Here is a 21,573-nt window from a genome sequence, read left to right as displayed (position 1 = left end):
TCACCCACCCAACCAACCATCCATCCACCCATCCACCCAACCATCCACTCACCCACCCAACCATCCATCCACCCACCCAACCATCCATCCATCCACCCACCCAACCATCCACTCACCCACCCAACCAACCATCCATCCACCCATCCACCCAACCATCCACTCACCCACCCACCCACCCAACCATCCACCCACCCAACCATCCACCCACCCAACCATCCATCCATCCACCCACCCAACCATCCACTCACCCACCCAACCAACCATCCATCCACCCATCCACCCAACCATCCACTCACCCACCCACCCAACCATCCACTCACCCACCCACCCAACCACCCAACCATCCACCTACCCACCCAACCATCCACTCACCCACCCACCCAACCATCCACCCACCCACCCAACCATCCATCCACCCACCCAACCATCCACTCACCCACCCAACCAACCATCCATCCACTCACCCACCCACCCAACCATCCACCCACCCATCCACCCACCCAACCACCCACCCACCCAACCATCCACCCACCCACCCAACCATCCACCCACCCACCCAACCATCCACCCACCCATGCAACCACCCATCCACCCAACCATCCACTCACCCACCCAACCATCCATCCATCCACCCATCCACCCAACCATCCATCCACCCACCCAACCATCCACTCACCCACCCACCCAACCAACCACCCACCCACCCACCCAACCAACCACCCACCCACCCACCCACCCACCCACCCATAAAGAAAAGGAGGCAGTTTATCACACCATTCCAAATCAAGCCCCTACCCTGGAGACTTGAGAGATCTGAAAGGATTGAACAGGTGTCCACAATATGGTAATCTCTCTCGGCACCCAGAACTAAATATGTCTGTCAAGAGACAGACATACTCCATCTGACAACAACTCCATCTGGCCTATCAAATGGCAAGATTAAGCTATCACCATTGTGCTTCGACCTATCCAATCCTCTCAGATGTACCTCTACCGATAAGTGTCTAGGAGGTAGAGGCAAGAGTTGATTTGGGATTCAGACTACCTATGCTGACCACTAGTATCTAAGACTCAACCACTAGTCCTGTGCTTTACAAATCCTGTATTTATCTAGTAGCCTTTTACTATGTGAGTGAGTGAATAGAACTCACCACGCTACACTACAAGAAGCAGACTGTTAAAGTGGATATTGATGACACTACGGTTGCTTTGGATTCCTTTCAGTCTCCTGTGTGTTTAGACTCACAAAACCACTCACGTGACTAACAGGCAACCAAACACATATTTGACTTTGATCAATTTAGTATGATTTATGGGCTCTTAGAGGATAAGAGGTGATTTCTCTTTCCCGGGGCCACAGATCCCATGTGATAATTCTGGGAGTTGAATAGGTTTTTGATTAATGTTGAAGTGATATGTGGATTATAAGAGGGGTCATTAAGTCACACACACTTGCGCCAGACGTACACACACTCTCACACACACACTGCCTCAGAGAGAGTTATCGTCTTCCATTATCCTTTTTATTGAATGTTTCTTCTTTTGAATTAAATCTTTTTTTTTAATTAATAAAATCTCGCCTGGAGGAATGGATTATTTAAGATTTCTGTTGTATTTAAGTCTCTTATTTAATGTTTAAATAGATGGAGCGAAATATAGTCTGCGGATTAAGTGAAAAGGCATGATATAGCCTTTTTTTTTTTACCACAGATTAGATTTTTCATTTGGTTCTGGTTAAGGTTGTCAGTGGACTGGGGGGTGGAAGTCAATGTATCTCATGTTGAATGAACACACTGCACTCTTAGAAAAAGGATGTCCCCATACGAGAACCCTTTTTGGTTCTAGGTAAGAAATAACCCTTTTGTGTTCCTCTGTAGAAAAGGGTTCTACATGGAACCCGAATGGGTTCTACTTGAAACCAAAAGGGGTTCTACCTGGAACCAAAAAGGGTTCTTCAAAGTGTTCTCCTATGGGGGACAGTTTTGGGGATGAAGCCTAAATGATCTATTTCATTTTGTAAACTGGGTAGTTTGGCTCCTGGGTGCTGGGAACTTAATAACTTAATCCTCCCGTGTACGATAGTTTTTGCCTGCCTCACTAACCACGCCTTTTGCCTATTCCCTGCCTGTACTTTAGCCTATCGGATTTCCTGTTATCTACCTATTGCCTGATCTCCCGGGCGACGTTACTAGCCTTTTCCCTGCCTGTACTGTTGCCTTTTTGGACCCTCTGTATATGACCTTCTGCCTGCCCCTGGACCCAGCTAACTGCCTCGTCCTGTGGTCTTTTACAAATAAACACCTAGTGCGGCCTGTGCTTGAAACCAGCTCTCTGTCTCCCATCGTGTTCATTACACACACAGACGGATGAGTAGGCTACAATTCCCCATTGTTTATCAGTGCAATTTTGACGACCAACTAGCTGACATTTTTGGGGGGGATTTATCTAATGTTCCTTTGTTGGATTTTAGCTAATCTTGCTCTTGCTAGCATTAGTTGTTGCTCTTTTGTTGTTGATGTGCATAAGAGATAACCTACCTTTTCATGGTTGTTTCATCAATAGGACTGTAAAGTTCACAAATATAAGAGGACTCCCGTGGTATTTACAAACAGTATCTACAGAAATCCATTCAGGTGTATTTTGTGGCTTTTAGCGAATGTGTTCTAATGATCTAAAGTCACACTGTTGCTACTGACCTGTAAACACACAGTCCAGTTCATAGTGAATGATGACAGGCCCTACTGCCTGTAAACACACAGTCCAGTTCAAAGTGATTGATGACAGGCCTGTGTTTGCAAATGTCTTGTTTGCATAAAGGCCTACTGTAGCTCTGATTGGCTATAGCACACCGGTCTGCGTAGACTCCGGTCCTGGATGGGACATATATTTTTATTAGGTTTTATTTGCTGCAGTGTCTATTAATTCTCCAAAAGCACGGCCCCTTTCCCCACTCTATATTGCTATAGAATTTTCACAAACGACTTGGTATACGTCGCTACAAAACAATCTAGGAACTTATGAAAAAGACCATATCTAAGTGCTCGCTTGTCAGAATATATATTTTTTTTAAATTGTCATATTCTTCCTGTGGGTGTAAATGAACAGATTTTTAATAAGATTTAATGTTGTTAAAATGCTGTCAGTTCCACTTTAAAATTAAATAAACACACACTGGGGACGAAGCCTAAATACAAAATGATTTGTTATTTGATATTATAGTCTTATATGAAAATACAGGGTTGTAAGAATGATATCACACAATGATTGATACTGGTTTGCTCTGCAATTGCGTTATGTGTGTAGTTGGTCTGTGCATGTGGTTGTCTTGTAATGGTGTTTTATTGTACATTGGGTTTTTTGTCACCCAGAGGGAAAGAGAGAAACAGAGGGAGAGAGAGAATGTTCATTGCTATAAATTGTGTGATTAGCATCTAAGTGATATGTGGTTTCTATTTGCGTTCCTCTGGGTCCTTGCCGTCGCCGTAGCATGAACACACTTTATATACCATTGGCCCTTTTCATTTAGCCTAGGAGCAAGAACAGCAATTCGGTTCTATGAAAAGTGTGTGAGATTGCTGGGGTTTACTCTAGTCCAGGGCATTGGTATACCAAGAAACTTTTGGGAAACAACAGCGGCACTTATATTTGAAGATGAAAACAATAGATGGTGGAAAGGAAATGGCTGAAAGAGAGAGGTCGAGAGAAAAAGACAAATCTAAACATACAAAACAATATAACCAATCTGTGAGGAAGGAGTCTGTAGGAAATTACAACAGGCAAGTCAGGGGATAGCCTATACTTTACTAATGGGTTGAATGAGGCCCTAGCCTAGTGAATTCAACTCACGCCTTGCTTTTTCTGTGAAAGACATCCGTATGTCTGAGCTAATTTAGGGAATCAACTGAGTTCCATGGGGTAGTATTATCATGGGGAGGCATTGCCATCTGTCAGCTGAACAGCCAGAGCTCTAACTAACTTAATAAAGATTCATGAGCTAGGGACTAGGGTCTACAGTCTAGGGTCTAGAGACTAGGGATGAGGGTCTAGGTACTAGGGAGTAGGGATGAGGGTCTAGGGAATAGGGACTAGGGTCTACAGTCTAGGGTCTAGAGACTAGGGTCTACAGTCTAGGGTCTAGAGACTAGGGTCTACAGTCTAGGGTCTAGAGACTAGGGTCTACAGTCTAGGTTCTAGAGACTAGGGATGAGGGTCTAGGGACTAGGGAGTAGGGATGAGGGTCTAGGGACTAGGTTCTAGGGACTAGGGCAGGGGTGGGCAAACCTTTTGGATCAGGGGCCACATTGAGCTTTTGCAACCAAGTGAAGGGCCATATACCATATTCGTGACAAAATGTGAAGCTTTTATTCATTTTAACATTGACACGCAACTACTAGTGTACTGTAGGTGTACATATGCTTGTAGAACAATTCTACCTTTGTACCATCTCTGCCCTTGTTTTTCGTGAACACATTCTTCACAAAATGATCACAAAATGTACATAAGTTATAACATCACAGACACAGTCAAAAACACAGATCCTGCATCTATACTGCTGTAAAGTACAATCAAACTCACATTCACAATATGAAAACTTAAAAATATGTATATTTTATATGACTGGAGACATGCAAAATGTAACAGCAGATGTGTAAAAAATAACTTTTCTTAAATTTGAGTGAAACATATGGTAAGAGAATCTGTTTCATTTGGAAGGGTCTGTTTTTGAAAGCATATTAAGGAACAATTCTCATCACCATTGTGAGCCATATTTACAGTTATCCAATCACCTCAGCCCAAATCTGACTGAAAAAGTGTTCATTGTCACATGTATGGGGACAAATGACCTGTATCCAAGTGCATCGCTGGGTAATTCTCACTGCACAACCATCACCATGAAAAAGCACAGTCCTTGCCTACCCCAGTCATGGTTGTTCGAGTCTTAATGTGAACACTGGGTCTGGTCACCTCTCTTGGCAAGAGCATCAAAGTCTGGTGACATCTTTGATGTAGAGATTCTCAGAACAGCTGACAAGTGGTCATTTGTTCAATTTGACCTGTGATGGGATTTGTGGTAAATCATGACGTTTGTTCACACACATACGTTACGTGGACCCGAATAAAACAAGCATCCTTTAGGCTTTTTAATATTTGGAAACCTTGTTACATTCAGGGAGCCGTAGAACTGGTCTGTTGTTGCCGTTTTGTACCCCTCCTTCAAAGAGCTGTCACGTTGGATGTCGATGAGCGATGAGCGCCAATTGTGTGTCTGGCGGTGCTTTCTCACTGTCGAAAGACAAAAGGGTCCGTGATACAAGCTCCAGCTCAGTCTCAATCTTGGGTGAAGTCTGAGAAGAGGCGGGAAAACATTCAGATCCATCAAAGTGCTACTGTTTGTCTCAGTGCGGCACTGCGATATGGGCGAGTTCAGTGAGGCCCAGTGTTGGAAAATGAGCAAGAGACCGGCTGCTCATTTGTCTGGAGAACAATATAAGTTTGGTCTTGAATGCTTATCACGCTGGAATACAGTTCAATGCACAAGAACACCATTTCCTTTGCAGTTTCACATTCAGATCATTCAGATGCACCAATACGTCCACACCGAAAGTAAAGTCGCCCAGCCGGTCTGTCTTTCAACTCAGAGAAGTCGTCAGCTTTTACGAACCGTATCAACGAACATACCTATCTCCCCTCTGTTCCCACACACGGCCAAAGACTTTCCCCAGGCTTAGCCAACACACATTTGAATGGTATAACAAGTCCATTGAACAGCTGAATGAACTGACAATGGTTAAGCCCCCTTGCCCGTATGCTAGCTATGCTATTTTACCATTTGATGTGCCACTACGTAGCTTGCCTTAGTTACGGAGTCTTGAGTAGAGCACCGTTTAGTCAACTTATTTTGTTGGTTTTGAGGCCTTCCTTCTCCTTTTCCTGAGAGGACAGATTGCTAGCGTAGTTAGCATGTTTGCTTGAAAAATGACAATTGAGATTATATTCCTTAAAAACGGCAACACTTTCTTGGCATATCAGACATACCGCCATATGTCCAATATTAGTAAACACACGACATTCAGAGTCCACTTTTCTCATTTTCCAAGCACTCGTTTTGCATGTCAAAAGTTATCAAGCAATGAAGTGGCTATGAGGACTGAGCACATTTTGAATCTGACTGTAGGCCCAAATACAGAGCCTGCTGCCAGGCCACAGAGCTATCTATCGGAGGCTGTTTGTATATCATGGAATGAGTAATTTTAGGCCAAAAATTGTAACTCAAATATTATAATATTTAATACATTTTAAAAATGTCTCTGGCTGGATTGAAGTGCCCGGTGTGCCGTACTTTGCCCCACCCTTGGTCTAGGAACTAGGAACTAGGAACTAGGGTCTACGGACTAGGAACTAGGGTTTAGGGTCTAGGGACTAGGGTCTACGGACTAGGGTCTACGGACTAGGGTCTACGGACTAGGGTCTACAGACTTGGTACTAGGGTTTAGGGTCTACGGACTAGGGTTTAGGGTCTACGGACTAGGTACTGGGGTTTAGGGTCTACGGACTAGGGTCTACGGACTAGGGACTAGGGTCTACGGACTAGGTACTAGGGTCTAGGAACTAGGGTCTAGGAGCTAGGGTCTAGGATCTACGGACTAGGGTCTAGGAACTAGGGTCTAGGACTAGGTATATGGACTAGGGACTAGGGTTTAGGGTCTAGGGACTAGGGTCTACGGACTAGGGTCTACGGACTAGGGTCTACGGACTAGGTACTAGGGTTTAGGGTCTACGGACTAGGGTTTAGGGTCTACGGACTAGGTACTGGGGTTTAGGGTCTACGGACTAGGGTCTACGGACTAGGGACTAGGGTCTACGGACTAGGTACTAGGGTCTAGGAACTAGGTACTAGGGTCTAGGAACTAGGGTCTAGGAGCTAGGGTCTAGGATCTACGGACTAGGGTCTAGGAACTAGGAACTAGGGTATATGGACTAGGGACTAGGGCTTAGGGTCTACGGACTATGGACTAGGGTCTAGGAACTAGGGTCTACGGACTAGGGACTAGGGTTTAGGGTCTACGGACTAAAGTCTACGGACTAGGTACTAGGGTTTAGGGTCTATGGACTAGGGTCTACGGACTAGGGACTAGGGTCTACGGACTAGGTACTAGGGTCTAGGAACTAGGAACTAGGGTCTAGGATCTACGGACTAGGGTCTAGGAACTAGGGTATACGGACTAGGGACTAGGGTTTAGGGTCTACGGACTATGGACTAGGGTCTAGGAACTAGGGTCTAGGGTCTACGGACTAGGGACTAGGGTTTAGGGTCTACGGACTAGGGTCTACAGACCAGGGACTAGGGTCTACTGACTAGGGACTAGGGTCTACTGACTAGGGACTAAGGTTTAGGGTCTACGGACTAGGGTCTACGGACTAGGGACTAGGGTCTACGGACTAGGGTCTAGGAACTAGGAACTAGGGTCTAGGATCTACACACTAGAGACTAGGGTTTAGGGTCTACGGACTAGGGTCTACGGACTAGGGACTAGGGTCTACGGACTAGGGACTAGCGTCTAGGAACTAGGAACTAGGGTATACGGACTAGGGACTAGGGTTTAGGGTCTACGGACTATGGACTAGGGTCTAGGAACTAGGGTCTAGGGTCTACGGACTAGGGACTAGGGTTTAGGGTCTACGGACTAGGGTCTACAGACCAGGGACTAGGGTCTACTGACTAGGGACTAGGGTCTACTGACTAGGGACTAAGGTTTAGGGTCTACGGACTAGGGTCTACGGACTAGGGACTAGGGTCTACGGACTAGGGTCTAGGAACTAGGAACTAGGGTCTAGGATCTACACACTAGAGACTAGGGTTTAGGGTCTACGGACTAGGGTCTACGGACTAGGGACTAGGGTCTACGGACTAGGGACTAGCGTCTAGGAACTAGGAACTAGGGTATACGGACTAGGGACTAGGGTTTAGGGTCTACGGACTATGGACAAGGGTCTAGGAACTAGGAGCTAGGGTCTAGGGACTAGGGTTTAGGGTCTACGGACTAGGGACTACGGACTAGGGACTAGGGTCTACGGACTAGGGATTAGGAACTTTGCCCCACCCTTGGTCTAGGAACTAGGAACTAGGAACTAGGGTCTACGGACTAGGAACTAGGGTTTGGGGTCTAGGGACTAGGGTCTACGGACTAGGGTCTACGGACTAGGTACTAGGGTTTAGGGTCTACGGACTAGGGTTTAGGGTCTACGGACTAGGTACTGGGGTTTAGGGTCTACGGACTAGGGTCTACGGACTAGGTACTAGGGTCTAGGAACTAGGGTCTAGGAGCTAGGGTCTAGGATCTACGGACTAGGGTCTAGGAACTAGGGTCTAGGAACTAGGAACTAGGGTATATGGACTAGGGACTAGGGTTTAGGGTCTACGGACTATGACTAGGGTCTAGGAACTAGGGTCTACGGACTAGGGACTAGGGTTTAGGGTCTACGGACTAAGGTCTACGGACTAGGTACTAGGGTTTAGGGTCTATGGACTAGGGTCTACGGACTAGGGACTAGGGTCTACGGACTAGGTACTAGGGTCTAGGAACTAGGAACTAGGGTCTAGGATCTACGGACTAGGGTCTAGGAACTAGGGTATACGGACTAGGGACTAGGGTTTAGGGTCTACGGACTATGGACTAGGGTCTAGGAACTAGGGTCTAGGGTCTACGGACTAGGGACTAGGGTTTAGGGTCTACGGACTAGGGTCTACGGACCAGGGACTAGGGTCTACTGACTAGGGACTAAGGTTTAGGGTCTACGGACTAGGGTCTACGGACTAGGGACTAGGGTCTACGGACTAGGGTGTAGGAACTAGGAACTAGGGTCTAGGATCTACGGACTAGGGACTAGGGTTTAGGGTCTATGGACTAGGGACTAGCGTCTAGGAACTAGGGTATACGGACTAGGGACTAGGGTTTAGGGTCTACGGACTATGGACTAGGGTCTAGGAACTAGGAGCTAGGGTCTAGGGACTAGGGTTTAGGGTCTACGGACTAGGGACTAGGGTCTACGGACTAGGGACTAGGGTCTACGGACTAGGGACTAGGGTCTACGGACTAGGGACTAGGGTCTACGGACTAGGGATTAGGAACTAGGGTCTACGGACTAGGGACTAGGAGCTGGGGTCTAGGGACTAGGGTTTAGGGTCTACGGACTAGGGTCTACGGACTAGGGATTAGGAACTAGGGCCTAGGGTCTACGGACTAGGCACCTGGGACAGCTACTTCCTCTCGGTGGAAATCAGAGGAGTAGCCTGATTAGATCAGACTGCACAGTACTAACAATGGTAAGCAGGCTATATGCGGAGAACCAATCACTGTTGATCACCATAGAAGAGGCACAAACTACAGTAGCTAAAGTCTAACCCCTTAGGGAATGAATTTGGAAATTTAGATGGAGTCGTTTTCCCTCAATTTTAAGTTATTTTCCTTTGTTTCAAGGTCCTTGGTTGTCATCCTTTGCCTTTCTCATGAATAATATATGAGTTAGTGCTTTGTTAAGCGTGTGTGATGCTGTTTACAGATAGACATACTTTATGCGAAAGGAATCCAAGTTTATTAACCAGACTACATAATATACTGACAGAGTTACTGCTGAATTCAGATAATAATGACATACATACAGTAGTGAGATACTGAAATTATTAAATCAAATTCTGCACACTTGTTAGGTTTTTGTCAGTGTAGCTTCAACACAAGCAGCACTAATCCCTTGTCTCTCATTATGGACACTTACTTTCCTGTCAAATCATGAGTACTTTCACCTCTCTCAGCTGATTTATTTATTTAACTAGGCAAGTCAGTTAAGAACAAATTCTTATTTTCAATGACGGCCTAGGAACAGTGGGTTAACTGCCTGTTCAGGGGCAGAACAACAGATTTGTACCTTGTCAGCTACAGGGATATGAACTTGCAACCTTTTGGGTACTAGTACAACACGCTAACCACTAGGCTACCCTGCCTCCCCAGGTTATAATAAACCATTTGGGGAATTTGTTTTCTAGGTTTTCCTAGATGTTTGTGATGCTGTTTGCATATTGCTGACAGCCTAAATGGTCATGCATGATTATTCACTGTGGGAAAAATACAATGGGGACAGAGATGACTAGCACAGGACTGAATTTAAAATTGATGATGTTAATATTCCATAGTAGTGGGCCTCAGACGGGGTTGAACATGACTGACTTGCTGCCTAACTGGGCTTGGAAATCAGACCGGCTGCTGCTGTGAATGTGAATTCATTTCTCCTACACTGCTGGGAGACGGGGGAAAAATAAAAAAAAATCGACCTTAATTTGAGAAGTCTCCTCGCTTGAGCAGGAAAGGAGGTTGGGTCGGTTTGGTCGGTTTGGTCTGTGCTCCTCTCCCAGGTGAGAGCTGGGGCAGAGAGCGAAGTGATGGCCTCTGGGTAATTGAGGTGGTCTCCCGGACAGATGGGGAGGATTACGTATTTAAGCCGATCCAACGGGATATAACGGTAACTTTGTAGGAGAGAGAGCTGTCATGAGAGAGAGAGAGATGGAGAGAACAGCAGGGAGAGAGAGAAACAAAGAGAGCGAGAAAAAGGTAGAACAGAGATGTGGAGAGAGAGAGACAGAGAGAGAGGGGAGGAGGGAGAGAGAGAGAGAGAGAGAAAGAGGGGGGAGATAGAGAGAGCAGAGAGAGGACAGGCAGAGAGAGAGAGCAGAGAGAGAGAGAGGACAGGCAGAGAGAGAGAGAGAGAGAGGACAGGCAGCGAGAGAGAGCAGAGAGAGAGAGAGGACGAGGGAGAGAGAGAGGGGGAGGGAGGGAGAGAGAGAGAGATGGAGAGAACAGCAGGGAGGGAGAGGAACAAAGAGAGCATGAGAAAGGTAGAACAGAGATGTGGAGAGAGAGAGAGACAGAGAGAGAGGGGAGAGAGAGAGAGAGGGGGAGGGAGAGAGAGGTGTAACAGAGAGGTGAATAGAAAAAGAGAGGTGGAACAGTGAGAGAGTGAGGTTGGGAGGGAAAAGGAGAGAGAGAAGTAGAACAGAGAGATGGAGAGAGAGAGAGAGAGAAATCTTCCCCAATATTTGGAACTAAGAACTGATCACCCCAATCCACAAAAATAGAGAAAGTTTTGACCCCAATAACTACCGTGGGATATGCGTCAACAGAAACCTTGGGAAAATCCTCTACATTATCATTAGCTGGCTCATACATTTCCCCAGTGAAAACAATGTCCCAAAATGGGACAAATACCACATTGAGACTCTGCATGAAGAATTCTGCAGAAATATTATCAGTGTACAAAGTAAAAAAACAAATAATGCATGCAGAGCAGAACTAGGCCGACACACCTGCTAATTAAAAAAATCCAGAAAAGAGCTGTTCAATTCAAAAACCACCTAAAAGGAAGTGATTCCCAAACCTTCCATAGCAAAGCCATCACCTACAGAGAGATGAACCTGAAGAAGAGTTCCCTAAGCAAGCTGGTCCTGGGGCTCTGTTCACAAACACTAACAGACCCCACAGAGCCCAAGGACAGCAACACAATTAGACCCAACCAAATCATGAGAAAACAAAAAGATAATTACTTGACACATTGGAAAGAAACAACAAAAAACAGAGCAAACTAGAAAGCTATTTGGCCCTAAACAGAGAGTACACAGCGGCAGAATACCTGACCACTGTCACTGACCCAAACTTAAGGAAAGCTTTGACTATGTACAGACTCAGTGAGCATAGCCTTGCTATTGAGAAAGGCTGCCGTAGGCAGACCTGGCTCTCAAGAGAAGACAGGCTATGTGCACACTACCCACAAGTGCAGCTGCGATACAGTTCCTTAGACATCAGCGCCACTATGGAGCACTGCTAGCTAGCCAATTACCCACAAAGAATTCACATCTATCTTTCATAATATTCAGTTTAAGACATTTTTGCCTGTTAAACAATCTGGTTAGCTACATTATTACAATTCACATATAGCTAGCTAATAGTTATAAAGTAAAACGTTTTGCTTTGTGTATATGTTGTTTTGGTCTCTATTATTGCCATTGTCCTGGCTGGAAGAAGGCTCAGTGAATGGGCAGGAGCAGCGTAAGGGGGAGTGTGAGTGCTTCTCAAATGGAATGTTTTGTACATTGTCCACACTCTTGTCCTCACAAGAACGTACTCAAGTGAACATCGTCGGAGTATAAGAGTTTGAAGCACGGTTGTATGCATATTGAGAAAACACCCAGAGTGGGGAGACAGAGTGGTTGTTTAGCTAGTCAAGGTGGGCAACACTAGCTCAACATAATTATAAAATGAAACACCAGCAGACAACAGTTCTCTAATATCAATCTTCTTCTCTCTGTTTTTTTCTTCCAGAACCCAGATTCACTTCACAGTGGCCATTGATTTCACTGCATCCAATGGTGAGGGCTGGTACCTTTCTACTACAGTCTGCTCTTACCAATTTATGACAAAAGACTGGGTAACGTTGTGGTTTCACCAAACACAAAGTCTATAATGAAACATGCAATCCCAATGCCATCCTATTTACAAAGCTATTGAAAATCACACTACAATACCATTACTGTGTTAGCTTTACTGACTGTGTTAGCTTTACTGACTGCGTTAGCTTTACTGACTGCGTTAGCTTTACAGACTGCGTTTGCTTTACTGACTGTGTTAGCTTTACTGACTGTGCTAGCTTTACTGACTGTGTTAGCTTTACTGACTGCGTTAGCTTTACTGACTGCGTTAGCTTTACTGACTGTGTTAGCTTTACTGAATTAAGACTGAGTTTCCATGTTGCTGGTCTTGGATGTCTCACTGTGAGAGTCTTCAGTCCAGTATGCTGCTTCACTCACCTCTAACCTCTGACCCTCCCTAGGTAACCCGTCCCAGTCCACCTCTCTACACTACATGAACCCGTACCAGATGAATGCATACGCCATGGCCCTGAAGGCTGTAGGAGAGATCATTCAGGACTATGACAGTGATAAGATGTTCCCTGCTCTGGGGTTCGGGGCCAAGCTGCCCCCTGATGGACAAGTCTCCCATGAGTTCCCCTTGGTAACTATCTATCATCATCATATGACTGCACACACAACCAAAACACACACACACACATGAGCACACACAACAGACACAGCTGGGTGCTATCTGATGTCCAATGAGTTCCCCCCAGTTAATCATCCTGTAACACCTACGGAACACCTACATGAGAATGTTAGTCATTGACTACAGCTCATCGTTCAACACCATAGTGCCCTCAAAGCTCATCACTTAAGCTAAAGACCCTGGGACTAAACACCTCCCTCTGCAACTGGAACCTGCCACATCTGCCACGCTGATTCTCAACACGGGGGCCTCATGGATACATACAGGGGGTACCGGTACAGTCAATGTGGCCTTATACAGCTCGTTGAGTGCGGCCTAAGTGCCAGCATCAGTTTGCAGGGGTAAATAGACATTTAATTTAACCTTTAACTAGGCAAGTCAGTTAAGAACAAATTCTTCTTTAGAATGACGGCCTACCCCGGCCAAACCCTAACCCGGACGATGCTGGGCCAATTGTGCACCGCCCTATGGGACTCCCAATCACAGCCAGTTGTGATACAGCCTGGAATCGAACCAGGGTCTGTAGTGACACCTCTAGAAGTGAGATGCATTGCCTTAGACTGCTGCACCGCTGGGGAGCCCACCTTCGCACGGCAAGTGCGGGGAGCTGGCACAGGATGCACTGGGCTGTGAAAGCACACTGGGGACACAGTGCGTAGAGCCGGCGGAGGATGTACTGGACCCTGGAGGCGTACTGGAGACCAGGAGCGCTGAGCCGGCACAACCCGTCCTGGACAGATACCCACTTTAGCACGACAAGTGCGGGGAGCTGGCACAGAACGCACCGGGCTGTGAGGGCGCACTGGAGACACAGTGCATAGAACCGGAAAACATGGCACCTGAACGGTGACCAACTCCACACGGTGAGTACAGGGAGTTGGTTCTGGTTCCCACCTTGGTTCTGCCAACCACCCCGTGTGCTCCCCCCAAAAACTGTTTTGAGGCTGCCTCTCGGGCTTCCGTCGTGGCCGCGAACCCCGGTGTCGTTGTTGTTGCTCCCTCGCTGCCTCCGTCTGCTCCCATGGAAGGTGATCCTTTCCAGCCAGGATTTCCTCCCACGTCCAGGATCCCTTCCTGTCCAATATATCCTCCCACGTCCAGGATGTCTGCTCCTCCTGGGCACGCTGCTTGGTCCGTGGGAGGTGGGATCTTCTGTCACGATCGTTGGAAGAATAAATGGACCAAGGCGCAGCGTGCGTAGAGTTCCACATGTTTAATTATTGAAACTCATCAAAACAACACAGAAACAAACGAAACGTGAAGTAATGGAGTGCTCACAGGCACCACACAAAAACAAGATCCCACAAAAACCCAATAGGAAAAGGCTGTGTGGTCCCCAATTAGAGACAACGATAGACAGCTGCCTCTGATTGGGAACCATACCAGGCCAACATAGAAATTAAACCTAGAATGCCCACCCTAAACACACCCTGACCTAACCAAATAGAGAAATAAAAGGATCTCTAAGGTCAGGGCGTGACAGATATGAGCATGCATAAATTAAAACACAGGTTTAATTTAAATATTTTATAGTGCAAATGGGCTTCTGTAAGCCTTAAGGATTCTTAAATCAATTAGGCTTAAATCAGCCAGTTAATGCGGATGGTGGTGAGCAGCCCATCGGCAGGGTATCCACCGCACCGTCTCACCCTCCTTTCTGATTAAGATTATTCACACATCTGACAATATGATGAAAACCATCCAACCAGCACACTTTCAAGGGTTTCTATTCTCATTTGCTGTAGAGTGAAGGTAGAATGATGTTGGTTTTAGGTTGGAGTTCTATCAAAATCCCTATCTGCGGAGCTTAAAGCCTGTCGCATGCTTCCCAGTCGAAACAGTTTGTGCATATATTATGAAAGTTTTTATTCATTTTGGTGTTCGGCAGGTTATTTTCTTCGGCTGTTTGCGCACAATTTTTTTTTTCTTGAGGCAAGTCGAAATTGGGTATCCGAAGTAGACGCACCTTCGTTGGTGTTTGATCAACAGTAGGAGTGGGAACTGTGAACCGGATTCTTCAATGATGTGTTTGCTGTCATTCAACGAGAGAGAGGAGAGAGTGCAGCAGCTAGTCCCTTCTTTCTGCAGTATACTACTTGTTCTCATGGACATTTTTTTCACTTGAGAAGTACTGCCCTGAACCTTTACATTTATATATATAAAATATATATAAAATATATATAAAATATTTATATTTGGTTTGTTTTTAGTCCTGGCCTTCCACTATTTCTGATGTCCATCTAGTTTCATTTCTATTTGCTATATATTTTTAACTGTGCTATTTCACAAAAGTGAAAAATCTGCAGAGCTGTGAAGGTTGTGTCCCCCCATATCTATAACATTATTTTGGTTGCAAGAATTTTGTATGATAATTTAAATTGAAAAATTCAAAGTTTTGAATCCGATGTTGTTTTGCGTGTCAATTCATAAACCATGTGCCATGGAGTCGGTAAATCAAAAATCTCTTCCCAACTATTTTACAATCTGTATGGTCCTTAACTAAATTAAACGGTATTTATTTTTGTTAATCACAATTTTCTTTAACCGGTTTTGGTCTATAATTCAGGGCCGACAGACAAGTTCCTTCCTTTTTCCCCTTATTCATTTAATAAATAGGCCCCTTTTAATTTTGTCTGGCTTGCCATTCCAAATAAAATGTAATATTTTTTGCTCATATCATTTTTTTTAAACTGGTTGCTAGGTGTAGGCCAAACCATTAGCAAATAGGTCAACTGTTATATGACTAAAGAGTTAATCAGGGGGGGTTTTCCACAAATAGGAAGGTTCCTTTCCATGGTAGCAATATCTTATTTATTTTTGCTTTAACTTTCTATTAAAATGTATTGGAGTGAGATCATTTCTTTCTTTCGGGAAATGAATACCGAGTATGTCAGACCATTTTATTGGTAAACTATACGGTAATGTCATTTATTTTTATTTTTTAGTGATCCAATATGTAAAATAGTACAATAGTATCATAATTTGGTTTTAATCCAGAGAGGTTAGAAAAAGTATCTAGATCCTCTATGAGGCTGTTGAGGGATTCTAATTGTGGATTTAAAAGAAAACAGGAATCATCAGCGCACAATGACAACTTTTTTTTTAAGCCCGAACATCTTAGTTATATGTAAAATTGTGCCACCTCCTGAGTAAAAACGTCAAAATTAATTACAGATTTCTTGATTTATCTTAGATTAATTCAGACTATTTTGAGGAAGTGTTACTATCAATGTTGTTGCTACGGTGGCTTAAGAGGGACCAACAACAGTAATACTGCCACTTTTTTCTCGTTTTACAAGTGAGGTCCTTAGGGAGTATGCGAGCACAGATGTCCGCTTCTCCTCGCCGAGTTCTGCTAGGAGCAAAATAAACCGATAGATGCGCACTCCTTTACACTCACATCGTCGATTCCCTCACTATATTATCCTGATTATATTTCAGAAATGAACCATTCAAAAAGGTGAATGGAACCTGATTAACTAATTCAGGTAACATGTTTGTATTTTCTCCTTCACAGAATGGCAACATAGAGAACCCCTACTGCAACGGAATGGAGGGGATTCTACAAGCATACCATCAGAGTCTAAAGACTGTACAACTCTACGGACCCACCAACTTCGCTCCGGTTGTCAACCACGTGGCAAAGTGAGTCATTGATGAAAGTATGCTAATACTAATCTAGAGAATACCGTTGCTGGTGTTTAAAATAATACTGAGATAAAGGACCAACTCTTTGGTCCTAAGCTGCTGTATGTAAAATATTGTGTGCTTTAGCTTGGAAAATAAATACAATGCCTTCAGAAAGTATTCATAAATTTATTCCACATTTTATTGTGTTACAGCCTGAATTAAAAATTGATTAAATTGTTTTATTTTTCTCAACCATCGTCACACAATAACTCCTAATAACAAAGTGAGAAAAAATATGTTTCAATTGTAAATGTATTGAAAATGAAATACAGAAATATCCAATTTACATAAGTATTCACACCCCTGAGCCAGTACATGTTAGAATCATCTTTGGCAGTGATTACAGCTGTGATTCATTCTGGTTAAATCTCTTTGCACATCTGGATTGTACAATACTTGCACGTTATTATTATCTTAATTCCTCAAGCTGGTGATTGTTCATTGCTAGACAGCCATTTTCAAGTCTTTCAATAGATTTTCAAGCCGATTTAAGTCAAAACTGTATCTAGGCCACTCAGGAACATTCAATGTTGTTTTGGTAAGCAACTCCAGTGTATATTTAGCCTTGTGTTGTAGGTTATTGTCCTGCTGAAAGGTACATTTGTCTCCCAGTGTCTGTTGGAAGCAGACTGAACCAGGTTTTCCTCTAGGATTTTGCCTGTGCTTAACTCTATCCCCTTTATTTTCATCAACAACAAAAAAAACTACCCAGTTCTTGCCAATGACACGCATACCCAGAACATGCTGCAGCCACCACTCTGTAACTGTTTTAGAGACATCCTTTCCCTTCATGGTGAATTCCCTGAGCGGTTTCCTTCCTCTCCGGCAACTGAGTTAGAAAGGACACATGTATCTTTGTAGTGACTGGGTGTATTGTTACACCATCCAAAGTGTAATGAATAACTTCAACATGCTCAAAAGCAGGGCTTCTTAAACCTTTTCAGCCTGGGACACAATTTAGAAATTCTGTCTTTTCCTGGGACCTAAACATGCAACTAAACATAGATATCTGTACATTTCATTGTACTTATGCCAATTAACAAATGCAACGTAGACAAATAACAATTAAATGAAATACCTATATATATATATATATATATACATATATATATATAGCGTGTCAATTAGAAATGTCCTTGTTTTTAAAAGGAAAGCAAAAGTGTTATGGACAGACTAATCTAAGTTTGAGTTGTTTGGATCACAAAGAAGAACATTCTGTCAAGCATGGTGGAGGCAATGTGATGGTCTGGGGGGGCTTTGATGTTGATAAAGTGGGAGATTTGTACAGGGTAAAAGGGATACCACAGGGTATGGCATGGCGTGGCAAAATGGAGTGATAGCCTTCTGTTGAAGGAATTCTAAATTCCTCTGTATTATTTCCCAATCAGAATTAAATACTCTGTCAATGCATTCGAAGGGTTTGTAAGACCCTATATATTTATAAGAATGGACAGAGCCCCAGTCTTAAAAGTCAGGTAACAGCGTTTAATTCAAGAGAGTACTGGTACATACACATTTTTCCACAGGTTATAAACTGAAAATGACGTCAGCGTTTTCTAAATGTTCTATCTCTTCATGACACGGGTAGAGAGGCCCTATAGTTCTCGAGCCTTCCCTCCTCGCCTGAAGCCAAGGTCAGTCAGTGTAAATCAGCATTCTAGACAGTCTGGAGATAGTCCGTCCCTGCCATCTGGAGATAGTTCATTCATTTGTACAAAGGAACAGTCCGTCATTGTTACTAAACTCTGGGAGCAAGAGAGAAAATTCATTATGTACAGTACATAATAGCATTTGGACTAGTCAGTCCTGATTGAAATGTATACATAATTAGTCATCATTGATACAAATTCCCTTAACACCTTCCTTCTATCACTCCATTTTGCAACGCCATGCCATACCCTGTGGATGGCGGTTAATTGGAGCCAATTTCCTCCTGCAACACGACAATAACCCAAAGCACAGCTACAAACTATGCAATAACTATTTAGGGAAGAAGCAGTCAGCTGGTATTCTGTCTATAATGGAGTGGCCAGCACAGTCACCGGATCTCAACACTATTGAGCTGTTGTGGGAGCAGCTTGACCGTATGGTACGTAAGAAGTGCCCATCAAGCCAATCCAATTTGTGGCAGGTGCTTCACGGCGCATAGGGTGTAATCTCTTCAGATTACCTCAACAAATTGACAAACTAGAATGCCAAAGGTCTGCAAGGCTGTAATTGCTGCAAATGGAGGATTATTTGACGAAACCTAACACTCTTAGGTTGGAACTGTTGCTGTTAAAATACAAATAAATAATTTAAATTCTGAACTGATCGATCACATCACACAGATGTAGACCAGAAAACATACACACACAGTCCTAATGAGAGGTGTGTCACTGGTTTTTCAACAAGCAGGTCTATTCAGGGCTCAGTTAGTGACGGTGCAACACTGAGGTGATGCTCAGCATTAAGTCTGTTTCTTTACTTGTTTCTAAAGGATGCTATAGTTGAGAACCCTGACTGCCATAGGTACAGTGCCTTACGGAAAAGGCACTGGATAAGGCACTCAGACCCCTTGACTATTTCCACATTTTGTTACGAAACAGACTCATTTTAAATTGGATTAAATAAACTAAAAATCCTCAGCAATCTACACACAATACCACACAGAGCTTGAGAGGATTTGCAGAGAATAGGAGAAACTCCCCAAATACAGGTGTGCCGAGCTTGTAGCATCGTACCCAAGAAGACTCAATGCTGTAATCCCTCCAAAAGATGCTTCAACAAAGTACTGAGTAAAGGGTCCGAATACTTATGTAAATGTGATATTTAAGTTTTTTATATATATATAAATTAGCAAAAAATTCTAAACCTGTTTTTGCTTTGTCATTATTGGCTATTGTGTGCAGATTGATGAGGGCAAAAAAACAATCTAATCAATTTTGTGAATAAGGCTGTAACCTAACAAAATGTGTAAAAAGTCAAGGGGTCTGAATACCTTCCGAAGGCACCGTATGGGGTGCCAAACTGGATCAGAACAACTACTGCTTTCTCAGCTAGGCAGGAGACTGCTTCCTGCTGTAGATGAGCAACCCAGAACTGAGTGAGTGTGTTTGTCTCAAACATAATCTTGCGTCAATCAGTGTATTCCAGTTCAGAATACAAATGATTTATTGTATTTTAACAGCAACAGTTTATTTTCTCCATCTTCATCGGTATGGTTACTTAGGGTTGCACTATCAGTAGCTAGATAGCTTGCTTTGGCTAGCGTTAGCTAATAGCTGTGTACAAGTGGATTGTTTAAAAGAGAAACTCACATCTACTATTATGAGAGATGGTATTCCCTTATTTCAACTTCAACTGTTATAAAATGACAAAAATGACTTGCTAGCTGACTGACTCTTCCACTGTCGACGCATTGTTTCCTGAAGCATTCTGCCCTATTCTGAAATAATTGTTAGTTTTGAGAGACTCATTACTAAGCAATTCCCTGCACAAAACACGTTGCTGGCACTCCTCGTTATTTCTCAAGGTTTGTATTAAACCAAGAGAGAGAAACTCATCGCTGTATTTGCGTTTCATGACAATTGAGCTCAGTCAGAACTTGTTGCTAGCTTGAGTCCATTCGATGACAGCGGTGAGTGATGACGAGTGGGAATGACAAGCCAGTGGCTGACAGCGCATCATCTGCTGATGAACAAAAGCACTGCAGCGTGTGAGTCGTGGAGTGAAAACTACCGGAAACAGATCCGGTAAACCGTGAAGCACACTGGAATCTTCCACCCACTCACACAGCTGCCAAACTGAGCAGAGACACCGCTGCTAAGCAGAGTGCACACTGAACAGAGAGTGCAGTTGCATTTGGCCAAAATCAATTCCTGTAATTAATAAAATGATTATACATTTACTCTGACATGTCGCGACCTACCATTAACAGGTCCGCAACCCATACTTTAAGGGTACTCAAAGGAATATTCAATGTCTGTTTTTTTTTACCCATCTACCAATAGCCCATGACGACAAAGCGGAACTGTTTTTTAGAAATTTGTGCAAATTTATTCAAAAGAAAACACAGAAATACCTTATTTACATAAGTATTCAGACCCTTTGCTATGAGACTCAAAATTGAGCTCATGTGCATCCTGCTTCCATTGATCATCCTTAAGATGTTTCCACAACTTGATTGGAGTGCACTTATGTTAAATTCAATTGCTTGAACATGATTTGGACAGGCTCAAACCTGTCTATATAACTTGATTGGAGTCCTCCTGTAATAAAATCAATTGATTGGACATGATTTGGAAATGCACACACCTGTCTATACAAGATTCCACAGTTGACAACGCATGTTAGAGCAAAAACCAAGCCATGAGGTTGAAGAAATTGTCCGTAGAGCTCCGAGGCAGGATTGTGTCAAGGCACAAATTTCTGCAGCATTGAAGGTCCCCAAGAACACAGTGGCCTCCATTATTCTTAAATGAAAAAATATTGGCACCACCTAACCTCTTCATAGAGCTGGCCACCCGTCCAAACTGAGCAATCAGGTGGAAGGGCCTTGATCAGGAAGGTGACCAAGAATTCGATGGTCACTCTGACAGAGCTCCAGTGTTCCTCTGTGGAGATGGGAGAACCTTCCAGAAAGACAACCATCTATGCAGAACTCCACCAATCAGGCCTTTATGGTCGAGTGGTCAGACAGAAGCCACTCCTTAGTAAAAGGCACATGACAGCCTGCTTGGAGTTTGCCAAAAGGTACCTAAAGGACTCTCAGACCACGAGAAGCAAGATTATCTGG

At 43.9% G+C, this 21,573-nt stretch overlaps 1 protein-coding gene across 2 annotated transcripts in view; it reads left to right on the top strand.

The window, feature by feature from the left end:
- The window catches only part of LOC110492786 (copine-5), a 212,613-nt gene that overhangs the window by 170,081 nt on the left and 20,959 nt on the right, over positions 1-21,573 (top strand). For both annotated transcript variants that reach the window (XM_036947698.1, XM_036947697.1), the window contains 3 exons: positions 12,369-12,415; positions 12,877-13,058; positions 16,624-16,751. In XM_036947698.1, the coding sequence (XP_036803593.1) occupies positions 12,369-12,415; positions 12,877-13,058; positions 16,624-16,751 (357 nt within the window). The remainder of the gene's footprint in view (positions 1-12,368; positions 12,416-12,876; positions 13,059-16,623; positions 16,752-21,573) is intronic.

This window comes from Oncorhynchus mykiss, chromosome 16 (genome assembly GCF_013265735.2).
Source record: "Oncorhynchus mykiss isolate Arlee chromosome 16, USDA_OmykA_1.1, whole genome shotgun sequence".
Lineage (NCBI taxonomy): Eukaryota > Metazoa > Chordata > Actinopteri > Salmoniformes > Salmonidae > Oncorhynchus > Oncorhynchus mykiss.
Note: the sequence above shows the minus strand (reverse complement) of the source record. Positions and strands in the feature narration are given on the sequence as shown.